Source organism: Balaenoptera ricei, chromosome 2, assembly GCF_028023285.1.
Source record: "Balaenoptera ricei isolate mBalRic1 chromosome 2, mBalRic1.hap2, whole genome shotgun sequence".
In the NCBI taxonomy this organism is placed as follows: domain Eukaryota; kingdom Metazoa; phylum Chordata; class Mammalia; order Artiodactyla; family Balaenopteridae; genus Balaenoptera; species Balaenoptera ricei.
The window spans coordinates 25779791-25794633 of NC_082640.1; the positions used below are offsets into that span (position 1 = coordinate 25779791).

At 40.8% G+C, this 14843-nt stretch overlaps 1 protein-coding gene across 1 annotated transcript in view; it reads left to right on the forward strand.

Moving 5' to 3' along the window:
- Positions 1 to 998: 998 nt before the first annotated feature.
- The window catches only part of IL15RA (interleukin 15 receptor subunit alpha), a 54660-nt gene continuing 40815 nt past the window's right edge, over positions 999 to 14843 (forward strand). The window contains exon 1 of the mRNA XM_059909185.1: positions 999 to 1080. Coding sequence (XP_059765168.1) covers positions 999 to 1080 — 82 coding nt within the window. The remainder of the gene's footprint in view (positions 1081 to 14843) is intronic.

The following is a 14843-nucleotide window of genomic DNA, read 5'->3' on the forward strand; positions in this document are numbered from 1 at the left end:
TGGAGACCCGAGCCCAGAGACGACCCATCCTGCCTAATTTCACTCCCAGAACTGGGGATTTCTGATTGTGCGTCCCGAGCTTTCTCACTGCACACCCGCTTCTCAATAATGCCAGGCTTAACTGGAGATGCAAAGAAAAAAAAAAGCCACCTGCAAAGCAGCAGGATGGTAGGCTAGCCGAATCGTCTAAGGCACAGAGGTGAGTAAGGGTCGGTCCTCCCTCCCACGCCCGCTTTAGAGAGTTTAAATGTTCTTGGGGAAGAAAGATGCAGCAGGAGTAAGAAAAGTGGCGGTGCCGGGAGCCAGGCAAGGCTTGGGCAGGCGGCCTGGGCTTCGCTCCCGGTCTGGGCCTGGGCGCACCGGGCAGGTGACCGGGCCAGCCGCGCCGCGGCGATATCCCCGCTGTCACTCAGCGTCGCCGGCCCGGACCAGCGGGGCGCGCGGCCACTCGTTCGCCAGCTCCTGCTCCAGGACCTTCGAAGTCGGAGCAACAGGCGGAGACAAGCGAGGCGAGGGACCGAGTGGAGCCGAAACCAGGTGTGACGCCCACCGGCCGTGTTTACGGGAACTAGTCTGCTTCCCGACAGCTTCTCCCACTCGTCGCGGGGACACACGACGGAACGGACCGCTGGGGTCACCAGGGGCGAGGAGAGCAAAGCCGGGGAGGACCCCGGGCCTCCTCAGGGCACAGTCCGGGTCCCCGTCCCGCGCTGCCGGTGGCGCTGCGGGGACCGGGCGGTGGCGCGGGGGTCACAGGGGCTTTTTCCAGGGGAGGGGGTGGGGATGCTGAGTCACGGGTCTGTCACCGCTTCTCACCTCTCCAGCCCTCGGGGGCTAAAGCAAAACCGAAAGCGAATGCGGCTCGCGGGGCGGCCGGTCTCGGAGCTGCGCCCGCCGCCTGCTCCCGGGCAGTGGGCATCTGAGCGCGCGAGCGGCGGGGCGTCGCGGCGGGGGCGAGCCCGGGAGGAGGCCGGCGGGGGCGCGGCCGAGGTCGGGCCATGTCCGGGCGGCTCCGGGGCTGCGGGGTCGGCGCCCTCCTCGCGCTGCTGCTGCTGCTGCTCGGACCGCCGGCGACGCCGGGTAGGGAGCGCGCGGGGAGCGGGAAGCCGGGCTGGGGGCGGCCCCCAGCACAAGGCTGTGCGCCAGCGCGCCGGGGACACGTGGAGGGACGCGGGGGCCGTCGGCTCAGGGCCCCGCACCCCGGCTTGCCTGGCCTCTCAAGGCAGGGAGCCGAGTGGCCGGGCTTTTCATTCTACGTTTTCCCCAATTTCCGAGGCAAAGGGAAGAAGCCGGGGTTTGCAATGCGGGCTCGGAGTTGGGAGTTTTACAGCGATTTCGAGAAACGCATCAGCCCCGCGAGGAAGGCTGTGCGCGCGTTCATCCGCCGGCAGTCCCCCCGGGGGGCGGAGCAGTCCGGGGAAAACGACTGGTCTCTACCCTCCGACCAAAGCAGGTTATATGGGTGGGTGGTGGTAAGCCGGGGTACGGACTGCGTGCGTCCCGGAGAAGTGAAAACGTGTCGGGCAGGTTGCACACCTGGGGGACCTGGCAACAGCTACAAATTCTTCAGCATTAGGAAACCGAGAGAGTGCGCGGGGGCGGGGGGGGGGGCGCCCCGGAGTACGCGCTCCCAGGCAAACGGGGAAGAACGAAGTTGAGGATGGCTGGGTGTGTTCGGGAAGAACTTTAGGTCGCACAGATGTCATTTCCCGGTTAGACTCGAACGCGTGTCCCATAGGTTGTAGATTTTCGTCCCGAGAGCTAGACAAGAGGGAGGAGAAAGGAGAGATGGGTCTGGCTTTATCCACGTTGGCGCGCCTTTATCTTGTTACAGTCACGGAGCTCTCTGAAGGTCTGATGAAAGCTACGAACCCTCTCCTCTGAAAAATACATGAATGCACATACTTCCAAAACTTGCATATAATTTGGGGGTTTGGGACCCCAAAGACCAACCATGGACTCTCCAGGAGATAGTAATCCCATGATCTGTGTGTGTGTGTGTATGTGTGTGTGTTTAAGGCAACACTCCTAATAACTTACCTCCAGTCGGGCCAGTCTACCCATTACTCCATCAGAGGCGTCCATCCACAGTTGTGGCTGGCTGGCCTGCTGTGAACCCATAGCTCTGAAGGCTTTCCTAAAGTTTAATTTTCCTGAGACTATGTTCGCATTTCCCCCAACTTCTGAGAATCTGAGTTATGTTGGTGACGGAGTCAGTTGGCTAGCCAGTGTCCCACATGACCCTTGGGGAGATGTGGGGCACAGCCAGAGCACTGGGGCAACTCTCCTGGACAATGTGAAAGTGAAATTCAGCTTTAGTCAGAACCCAGCAAAGATGAGCCATCTGCTTACAAATGCAGAGGACACTGCAGGCAAGCTCTCTAAAGCTCATCAACTGGCATAACTCTTTGACCCCACAAAGGCATTGCTGCCATCTTTTAGCTCCTGGTGTTTTAGTTTTTCTTAAACAGTTCTCTTGGGGGTACAACTGACAGATAATAAACAGTATACATTTAAAGGCGCAATTTGACAAGTTTAGAGGTAAATGTATAGTCACGAAACCATCACCACGGTCAAGAGAGTAAACATGACCATCACTATCAAAAGCTTCCTTACATCCTACATTTATCCTGACCTCCCAGCCCTGTCCCCCGGGCAACAAAGATCTGCTTTCTGTCACTATCGATTTGTTGCATTTTCTAGAATTTTATATAAATGGAATTATGCAGTTTGTACTCTTTCTTGTTTGGCTCCTTTCACTCATAGTAATTATTCTGAGAATTCTCCAGCCTCGTAACTTGTATCAACAGCCCATTCTTCTTTATTACTAGCACTGTTCTACTGCATGGATATTGCAGTTTTTTTTAATCCATTCACTTGTTAGTGGACATTTTGGGGGTTGTCTCCGGTTTTTGGCTATTACATACCAAGCTGTTATGAACATTCACATATAGGTTTTTATGTGGACAGAGGTTTTTGTTTCTCTTGGGTAGAGAAAACGGCTAGGAATGGAATGGCTGGATCACATGACGTGTGTATGCTTAATTTTTAAAGAAACGGCCAAATTATTTTCCAAAGTAATTGTACTCATTTACACTCCCACCAGCGGTGGGTGAGAGTTCCACTTCCTCCACATCCTTGTCAGCACTTGGTATGGCCAGTCTTTTTTTGTTGTTTAACTTTTTAACTTTTTAATTTTTTTACAGCTTTATTGAGATATATGTAATTGGTATATAATATTGTGTAAGTTTAAGGTGTACGACATGATGATTTGATATATGTGAATATTGTGAAATGATTACTACAATAAGATTAGTTAACACATTCATCATCATCTCACAGTTACCAAAAAAAACCTCTGTGTGTGTGTGTGTGGCCAGTCTGTCTTTTTAATCGTTCCATTCTAATAGATGTGTAGTGGTCTCTCATAGTTTTAATTTGCATTTTCCAAATAATGAATGATGTTGAGCGTCTCTTCTTGTGCTTATTTTCCATCAATATATCTTCTTTTGGTAAAGTGTCTAGTTAAATATTCTGCCCTTTAAAAAACATGAGTTATTGAATTGAGTTTTGAGAGTTCCTTCTATATTCTGGATACAAGTCCTTTATCAGATATTTGATTTGCAAATATTTTTTCAGAGTCTGTGGCTTGTCTTTTCATTCTCATAAGCGTCTAACGAAGAGCAGAAATTTTTTTTATATAAATTTATTTATTTTGGGCTGTGTTGGGTCTTCATTGCTGTGCATGGGTTTTCTCTAGTTGTGGCTCACGGGCTCTACCTTTCCTTGCAGTGCTCGGGCTTCTCATTGCGGTGGCTTCTCGTGCAGAGCACGGGCTCTAGGCACGTCGGCTTCAGTAGTTGTGGCACGTGGGCTCAGTAGCTGTGGCTCGTGGGCTCTAGAGCACAGGCTCAGTAGTTGTGGCGCACGGGCTTCGTTGCTTCGTGGCACGTGGGATCTTCCGGACCAGGGATTGAACCCATGTCCCCTGCACTGGCAGGCGGATTCTTAACCACTGCACCACCAGGGAAGCCCAGAAATTTTTAATTTGGATGAAGTTCAGCTTATTAATGTTTTTCTTTTACATACTCTGCTTTTAGTGTCATATCTAAGAAATCTTTGCTTAAGTCAAGGTTACAAAGGTTTTCTTCTATGTTTACTTCTAGAAGTTTTATAGCTTAGGTTTTACATTGATGTCTGTGATTCACGTTTTTTTTTTTTAGTTTTTATTTATTTATTTATTTATTTATGGCTGTGTTGGGTCTTCGTTTCTGTGCAAGGGCTTTCTCTAGCTGCGGCAAGTGGGGGCCACTCTTCATCGCGGTGCGCGGGCCTCACTATCGCGGCCTCTCTTGTTGAGGAGCACAGGCTCCAGACACGCAGGCTCAGTAGTTGTGGCTCACGGGCCTAGTTGCTCCGCGGCATGTGGGATCTTCCCAGACCAGGGCTCGAACCTGTGTCCTGTGCAGTGGCAGGCAGACTCTCAACCACTGCGCCACCAGGGAAGCCCTGTGATTCATTTTGAATTAATTTTTCATATAATGTGAAGTATGGCTTGAAGGTTTTGTATTGGCTTGGTTTTGGGTTTTATTGTATGTGGATATCCAATCATTCTGGCACCATTTGTTGGAAAGATATCTCTCCTGAATTGCTCTTACACCTATTTTGAGCATCAGCTGTTTATATATGTGTTGGCTGATGTAGACAAAACATCAGTACATGAAAATCGTTTATATTGCTATACATTAGCACTGACCAATTGGAAACTGAAATTTTTTAAAAAAGCAATATCACTGGCAATAGCATCAAAAAGTATGAAATACTTAGGGATAAATCTGACAAAAATGAGAAAGACCTGTACACTGAAAACCACAAACCACTGCTGAGAGAAATTAAAGAAGATCTAAATAAACAGAGGTATATCATGTTCATGGATCAGACAGATGAATATTGTTAAGCTGTCAATTCTCCCCAAATCAAAATTCCAGCAGGCTTTCTTATAGAAATTGACAAACTGGTTCCAAAATCCACATGGAGATGCAAAAGACCTAGTATAGCCAAAACAACTTTGAAACACAACTGAGTTGGAGGATCAGCACTTCTGATATTTAGAGTTAGAAGGTTACAGTAATCAGGAGAGTGTGGTATTGGTGTAAAGATGGACAAAAAGCTAACAGAACAGAGGGTGCCTGATGTTTTTAAGTGAGCTTAGAAGGGAAGTGGATACAGATGGTTAGATTTACTGCTTGGCAGTATGATCCTGGTCAGGAATTATACAGGGCAGCTCATTCCTTACAACTAGCTGGGTAAATAATAGTCTTAGATCTGTTCCTGCTAGTTTTCAGCGCTAACAGACACAGCAAGTTGTTGTCATCTGTTCTTATTCAAAAGGCCTGATTTGGAGGGGAAACCCATCATCTCGGCTAGGAGGTCATTTGCTTCTTAAAGATCCTCGTAACCTGAAAGGCTGCAGATGATTTGCCCAAAGCAGCTGGAAACGACAATGATTTGTTTGAAGATGAATATCCCTGCTCATCAGTTTGGATTTTGTTGTGCAGGGTGCTAGTGTATTTGGGGGTGGTTGTAAAACTTATGTCTTTAAACATTTTTTAAACCAGTTTTCAGAATCTGGGAAGTTTTGCTAAAACCTTTTTTTTTTCCAAATCATTTTTATCTCATTATTGCTTTGTGCTGCTACTGATAGCAAAAAAAGTGATAAAAACTCAAATGTACAAAATATGGGATTTGTTGAAATCAACTAAATGTCCAACAGTGGAGGATTGCATAAATAAAATAGGGTTGCTTTCAAATAGTATGCATCATATGATTCAGTTTTTACTAGAAGATCTAGAAGTAGTTGTCATTCAGTAGAAAAATTATAGGTTATGTCTGTGTGTATGTGTCTGTGTGTGTGTAGTTGTCCGCCTTTTCTTATTTTTCTGTCACAATTTGAATTGCTTTTGTAATGAAAGGAAATAAATAAAACTACAAAAGAAATAATGCAAAAAAGATCTAGAGTTTTGGAATTTTTTTCTAATTCATCTTTAATTAATTATAGCCGATCTTGTTTGGCAATGTTTTTGTGGCTTTATAAATTTTTCAAATTGCTCAAAATCAGGTTCTATAAAGTCACTGCATATAACATTTGTGCATTATATACATACATTTATAATCCTTTACAACTTGTTTAAACAATTCCTTATTGTTAGAGCTATTTGTAGGCTTCTGTTACCTCCCAATGGTTGAATATTTAGGTTGTTTCAAAATGTCTGATATTTTAAAAAGCACAGAGTAGGAATAATTGGATGAAAATTAGCTATAAAGAACAAAAAAGGCAAGGGGAAAGCCCTCAAAGTCTTTTTTAAATGGCAGAAATGTTTGAGGATATTCTTTTTCAATCAAATCATCACTTCAACTAACTTGTATTGGGCTAAATCACTTCTGCCAAATTGATTTCACCGAATAGTATGTAACTAAGTAAATTCATGTATAAAATCCCCTAGTATATACTCTTGGAGTCATATCCATGTTACTCATTATACATGATTGATGTTGTTTGAATGTTTCCACTTGGAAAGACTTACTTTTCTTCTGTGCAGAAGGGACCTAATTAAGGGCTCTGGTGGGGGGATATTATTGGAGCTGCATGGTGGAAGGGGTTACTCTTATCAAGAGTGTGAATAACAAACTGTAGTCAAGAGGGTCTGGAGGCAGGAAGCTAAGTTGGAGGCTTTTGCAATAGTTCCAGTAAGTGGTGATGAAACCCTGAAGCAAGGCAGTGTCAGTAAGGGAGAGGGGAGGGGGCAGATTTCCTTTTGAGTTCTACAAGTATAGAATGTATTTCATTCTTTCCCTTTTTTGTTTGCCCTTCAACCTATAGCCACTCAAGTCTTCCAAGCCTTCAAAAGTCATAATTTAAGAACTTGAACTGTGATGAATCCACCTACTACACAAAAGGTAGATTAAGAAGCTCAGTGAATGAGCCTGAGAGAGAGAAGAGAATTGATGAGTTAAGGGCAAGACCTGGCTGTGGTTGGTACTTACACTGAGTGCCAATAGGAAAAAAATGTGTTGGCTTGGCTGGCGTTTCAGCCAGAAAAATAATGAGGGAAAATGGATTACTGCGAACACAGAGAGGCTTTTACGCTTTTGAGACATTAGCGTCACAAAGAGCTTGAGGGCAGAAACCATATCCTATATGTCTTTGTATCCTACCGCAGTCAGTATGCTATAGGCATTTAAATGGTAGAATAAGAGAAAGAAAATACTGGAATGGATTCTGACTTTCCTTTAAGAATGGGAGGGGCCTGCTACCCTTGAACTCTGGATGCAAGACTAGGCCAGGGCTACTTACTCATACTAGACTGTGTAAACTGACTTGATAAAAAAGTCTGATTCACAGGTTCTGAGAAGTGAAAGAGGTGTGGCCCTACACAACTATTTTGGTGACTTCATTTAAATGATCGTTAGGACTTGTTATGTATATTTTTTGCTACTTAAGAGCTTTGAAAATGCCAGAATCTTACATTTTCTCCCATTTCCATTACTTCATCCATTCCACTCTATAGATTCATAAGCTAGTAACTAACTTGAGAAAACACCCATTACATACGGGGTTTAGATCTGTAAGAGTACCAGAGAAATATATTCCCCACCTTCAGGAGCTTACAATATTGTAAACAAGGTGAGAATTGCTTACACTGAATATCTAGGGAACAATGTCATGAGAGAATATATAGAGAAATTATAATTGAAGTATCAAAAGATGTGATTAAGGCCTCTGAAATGAAAGGTTATTGATGCAATCAAATGTGTTATCTCCAATGCACGTGTGAGAGAGTCTAGCTTTGTAAAGTTAGTTACTGGCTAGTATGTGGCTGATTGAGTTGGCTGCAGTATACTAATACCCTTGTGGATTCATGTATCAATTATTCATGGATTTATCTATCTTTGAGGACTGTTCACAATGGAAAGTAGACTCCCTTTCTTAGCAAAATGACAGAGTAGGTATTCTGAAAAACTCTCCTGCTGAAAAAAACACCCAGAAATGATAAATAATACAGAGCAAATATCTATTAAAATCCATAGCCAATAAAATAGGTAATCAACTGTTTAAGGCAAAAATAATAATAATGTGTTGTGGTGCTTATAAAATATGTAGAAGCAAAATGTATGACAAAATAGCACAAAGGCTGGGCAGAGAGAAATGAAAGTATATTGTTTAAGGTTCTTATACTATATATGTGAAGTAGTATAATTTCACCTGAGGGTAAGCTGTGATGAGGTAAAGACACATACTATAAACCCGAAAGCAACCACTAAAATAATACAACCATGAATCATGAAATTTCTATGGGACCATCTCCATAGAAAATCCTATGGAATCTACAAAAATGCTACTAGAATGTGTTTAGCAAAGCTGCAGAGTACACAATTAATTTACAAATATCAGTATACAAAATGCTAGCAACAAACAATTAGAAATTGAAATAAAAATAATGCCATTTGTGTTGGAATAAAAATATGAAATACTTAGGAATACATCTGACAGAAGATGTACAAGATTAGTACACTGAAAACTATAAAACATTTCTGATGAACTACTGAAGACGTAAATAAATCAAGAAAGATATTGTGTTTATGGATATTGAGAAGACTCAATATTATTAAGATGTCAGTTCTTCACCAACTTGATCTATAAATTTAATGCAATTGCAATCAAACTTTCAGCAGGCTTTTTTTTCCAGTTAGAAATTGATATACTGACTCTATAACCCAGTAAAGAACCAAACTCACCTTTGAAAGTAATTAACAAAGTTACAGGATTTACAGTACCTGACTTTAAGACTTATTATAAAGCTATAGTAATCACGACAGCATGGTATTGGTGTCAAGATTAACAAATAGACAAATATATCAATGGAACAGAATATCAAGTCCATAAATAACCCCACATATACTTGGTCCTGTTTCAAGATCCTACACTAAATACCACTGGAGGTCCACTACTGCTGCTGCTGGATGAGAGGAAGGAAGTTTTTTAATGCACAAAACCTGTCAAAGATACAAGGGAGAGGTTGGCTGCCATGAAAGGAAAAAGCAATATAACTGAAAACTCCAACCCTGAGAGCCAAGCACACAGGGCCAGCCTAAGAGTGAGGCTGGACTAAGACCACAGAGAACTTCCCCTGATGCCACCACATCCAGGCAAGCAAGCACCAAGTAAAAAACACAGCAGTCAGCTGCTCAAGGTGGGGTGGGCAAGAGTGTAGAAAGAGAACCCCTGTGGTTTAGATAAATAGAAAAGGACAAAAGATGAGGGTGGAGCAGGAGCACTGAGAAAAATCTTCTGCCACTCTAGCCCCCACCCTAAGCACAAGATAAGACTAGAGGAATTTGAAGCCAATGGTGTTCTGAAGGTAACCATAGCAACAACAAAATCCAAATCCAATTCAACAGCTGACTAGATTGACTCAATCCTCCCTACATCATCAGTTTAGCAGAAGTGTTCACATTTTCAGGCATAAATACTATTTATCTCAGTTCTACACACATAGTTCAGCATTCAATCAAAAATTAAGAGACATACAAAAAAGTGACAATAGCACAGTCCCACTATGAAGAGACAGAGCAATAAACAAGACTCAAGAGATGACCCAGAAATTGGAACTATCAGACTGGAAGTTAAAGTAACTATCATTAATATGTTAAAGGCTCAAGTGAAAAAGATGGACAGGATTCACGAGTAAATGGGGAATTTCAGCCGAGAGATGGAAATCATAAGAAAGTATCAAATGGAAATGTTAGAAAATTTTTTAAAAACAAAATGAAGCAAGCTTTTGACAGGCTTATCAGAACACTTCACACAGCCAAGAAAAGAATCAGTAAACTTGCAGATAGGTCAGTACAAATTACTCTAATAGAAACATAAAGAGAAAAAATGAAAAGAAAAAACAAAAAAAAAAAACCCAAAGAAGAGTATCCAAGAGCTGTGGTACAATAGAAAGTAGTCTAATATATGTGTAATCAGAATTCCAGAAACAGAAGAGAATGGAGCAGAAGAAATATTTGAAGAGATAATAGTTGAGAATTTCCCCAAATTTATAAAAGATATTCAGTCACATATCCAGGAAACTCAGAGAACACCAAGAAGGATAAATGGCCCCCCACCAAAAAAAACCAAAAACCTCATGCTAGACACATCATATTCAAACTGCTGAAAAGTAAAGAGAAAATCATGATAAAAAGAATAAAAATACATTATACACAAGAAACAAAGATAAGAATTACAGTAGACCCCATCAGAAACTATGCAAGCCATAAGAAAATGGAGTGGCATCTTTACAGTGCCAAAACAAAACAAAACTGTCAAGCCAGAATTCTAATAATCAGGAAAAATATCCTTCAAAAATGAAACCAAAATAAAGACTTTCTCTGACAAACAAAAGGTGAAAGGATTCATGACCAGCAGACTTGCGCTACAAGAAACATTAAAGGAAGTTCTTCAGGCAAAAGGAATATAATCCTAAATAGAAACTTGTATCTACAACAGAAAAGCTCTAGAAATGGTTTAAATGGAGGTAAATAAAATATATTTTTCCTTTTCATCACTCTAAAAGATACTTACTGTCAAAAGCAAAAATAGTAGCAAAGTATTGTGGGTTTATAGAATATATAAAAGTAAAGTGTATGACAGCAAAAAGTTAGCAGACAGAAACTGTACATATGCATTGGTAAGATTCTTAACCAATTGTGAGGTGCTATAATATTATTTGAACGTAGCCCATGATAAAATAAAGATGTATATTGTAAACTTTAAGGAAACCACTAAAAATAAGTTAAAGTGGTACATATGATAAGCCAATAGTCAAGATAAAATGGAATAATAATAATCAATCCAAAAGCAGGCAGAAAAAAAGGAAAATGAACAATGATCAAATAGAAAACTAGCAAAATGGTAGGTTTAAATCCAGCCACATAGGGCTTCCCTCATGGCGCAGTGGTTAAGAATCCGCCTGCCAGTGCAGGGGACACGGGTTCGAGCCCTGGTCCGGGAAGATCCCGCATGCCGCGGAGGAACTAAGCCTGTGCACCACAACTACTGAAGCCCGCATACCACAACTACTGAAGGCTGTGCACCTAGAGCCTGTGCTCTGCAACAAGAGAAGCCACTGCAATGAGAAGCCCGTGCAACACAAGAAACAGTAGACCCCACTTGCCACAACTAGAGAAAGCCCCCGCACAGCAACAAAGACCCAACACAGCCAAAAATAAATAAATAAATAAATAAATATATATATAAAAAAAAATGCAGCCACATAAATAATTACATTAAATATAAGTGATCTAAACACACCAATTAAAAAAAACAGAGATTGTAAGATTGAATTAAAAAAACAAGACTCAACCATATGCTCACTATAAAATACTTTGAATATTAGGGCAAAGATAGGTTAAAAATAAAAGGATGAAAAAAGATATACCATGCAAACAATCCCTATTAAGAAACAATTTACTGACCAGAGGGCAGACAGCAGAAGCAAGAAGAACGACAATCCTGCAGCCTGTGCAATCCTGTTCCTGTGGTGGAACAAAAACCACATTCACAAAAGGATAGACAAGATGAAAAGGCAGAGGGCTATGTACCAGATGAAGGAACAAGATAAAACCCCAGAAAAACAACTAAATGAAGTGGAGATAGGCGACCCTGCAGAAAAAGAATTCAGAATAATGATAGTGAAGATGATCCAGGACCTCGGAAAAAGAATGGAGGCAAAGATCAAGAAGATGCAAGAAATGTTTAACAAAGACCTAGAAGAATTAAAGAACAAACAAACAGAGATGAACAATACAATAACTGAAATGAAAACTACACTAGAAGGAATCAATAGCAGAATAACTGAAGCAGAAGAACGGATAAGTGACCTGGAAGACAGAATGGTGGAATTCACTGCTGTGAAACAGACAAAAGAAAAAAGAATGAAAAGAAATGAAGACAGCCTAAGAGACCTCTGGGACAACATTAAACACAACAACATTCGCATTATAGGGGTCCCAGAAGGAGAAGAGAGAGAGAAAGGACCAGAGAAAATATTTGCAGAGATTATAGTCGAAAACTTCCCTAACATGGGAAAGGAAATAGCCACCCAAGTCCAGGAAGTGCAGAGAGTCTCATACAGGATAAACCCAAGGAGAAACATGCTGAGACACATAGTAATCAAATTGGCAAAAATTAAAGACAAAGAAAAATTATTGAAAGCAGCAAGGTAAAAACGACAAATAACATACAAGGGAACTCCCATAAGGTTAAAAGCTGATTCCTCAGCAGAAACTCTACAAGCCAGAAGGGAGTGGCATGACATATTTAAAGTGATAAGAGGGAAGAACCTACAGTCAAGATTACTCTACCTGGCAAGGATCTCATTCAGATTCGATGGAGAAATCAAAAGCCTTACAGACAAGCAAAAGCTAAGAGAATTCAGCACCACCAAACCAGCTCTACAACAAATGCTAAGGGAACTTCTCTAAGTGGGAAACACAAGAGGAGAAAGGACCTACAAAAACAAACCCAAAACAATTACAAAAATGGTCATAGGAACATACATATCGATAATTACCTTAAACATGAATGGATTAAATGCTCCAAAAGACACAGGCGTGCTGAATGGATACAAAAACAAGACCTATATATATGCTGTCTCCAAGAGACCACTTCAGACCTAGGGACACAAAGAGACTGAAAGTGAGGGGATGGAAAAAGATATTCCATGCAAATGGAAATCAAAAGAAAGCTGGAGGAGCAATACTCATGTCAGATAAAATAGACTTTAAAATAAAGAATGTTACAAGAGACAAGGAAGGACACTACATAATGATCAAGGGATCAATCCAAGAAGAAGATATAACAATTATGAATATATATGCACCCAACATAGGAACACCTCAATACATAAGGCAACTGCTAATAGCTCTAAAAGAGGAAATTGACAGTAACACAATAATAGTGGGGGACTTTAACACCTCACTTACACCAATGGACAGATCATCCAAAATGAAAATAAATAAGGAAACAGAGGCTTTAAATGACACAATAGACCAGATAGATTTAATTGATATTTATAGGACATTCCATCCAAAAACAGCAGATTACACTTTCTTCTCAAGTGCGCACAGAACATTCTCCAGGATAGACCACATCTTGGGTCACAAATCAAGCCTCAGTAAATTTAAGAAAACTGAAATCATATCAAGCATCTTTTCTGACCACAACGCTATGAGATTAGAAATCAATTACAGGGAAAAAAACCTAAAAAACACAAGCACATGGAGGCTAAACAATATGTTACTAAATAACCAAGAGATCACTGAAGAAATCAAAGAGAAAATCAAAAAATACCTAAAGACAAATGACAATGAAAACATGATGATCCAAAACCTATGGGATGCAGCAAAAGCAGTTCTAAGAGGGAAGTTTATAGCTATACAAGCCTACCTCAAGAAACAAGAAAAATCTCAGATAAACAATCTAATGTTACACCTAAAGGAACTAGAGAAAGAAGAACAAACAAAACCCAAAGTAAGCAGAAGGAAAGAAATCATAAAGATCAGAGCAGAAATAAATGAAATAGAAACAAAGAAAACAATAGCAAAGATCAATAAAACTAAAAGCTGGTTCTTTGAGAAGATAAACAAACTTGATAAACCATTAGCCAGACTCATCAAGAAAAAGAGGGAGAGGACTCAAATCAATAAAATTAGAAATGAAAAAGGAGAAGTTACAACAGACACTGCAGAAATACAAAGCATCCTAAGAGACTACTACAAGCAACTCTATGCCAGTAAAATGGACAACCTGGAAGAAATGGACAAATTCTTAGAAAGGTATAACCTTCCAAGACTGAACCAGGAAGAAATAGAAAATATGAACAGACCAATCACAAGTAATGAAATTGAAACTGTGATTAAAAATCTTCCAACAAACAAAAGTCCAGGACCAGATGGCTTCACAGGTGAATTCTATCAAACACTTAGAGAAGAGCTAACACCCATCCTTCTCAAGCTCTTCCAAAAAACTGTGGAGGAAGGAACACTCCAAAACTCATTCTCTGAGGCCACCATCACCTTGATACCAAAATCAGACAAAGATACTACAAAAAAAGAAAATTACAGACCAATATCACTGATGAATATAGATGCAAAAATCCTCAACAAAATACGAGCAAACAGAATCCAACAACACATTAAAATAATCATACACCATGATCAAGTGGGATTTATCCCAGGGATGCGAGGATTCTTCAATATACGCAAATCAATCTGTGTGATACACCACATTAACAAATTGAAGAAGAAAAACCATATGATCATCTCAATAGATGCAGAAAAAGCTTTTGACAAAATTCAACACCCATTTATGATAAAAACTCTCCAGAAAGTGGGCACAGAGAGAACCTACCTCAACATAATAAAGGCCATATATGACAAACTTTTGCTGTGGAGCAAACATCATTCGCAATGGGGAAAAGCTGAAAGCATTTCCTCTAAGATCAGGAACAAGACAAGGATGTCCACTCTCACCACTATTATTCAACGTAGTTTTGGAAGTTCTAGCCACGGCAATCAGAGAAGTAAAAGAAATAAAAGGAATACAAATTGGAAAAGAAGAAGTAAAACTGTCACTGTTTGCAGATGACATGATATTATACATAGAGAATCCTAAAGATGCCACCAGAAAACTACTAGAGCTAATCAATGAATTTGGTAAAGTTGCAGGATACAAAATTAATGCACAGAAATCTCTTGCATTCCTATACACTAATGATGAAAAATCTGAAAGAGAAATT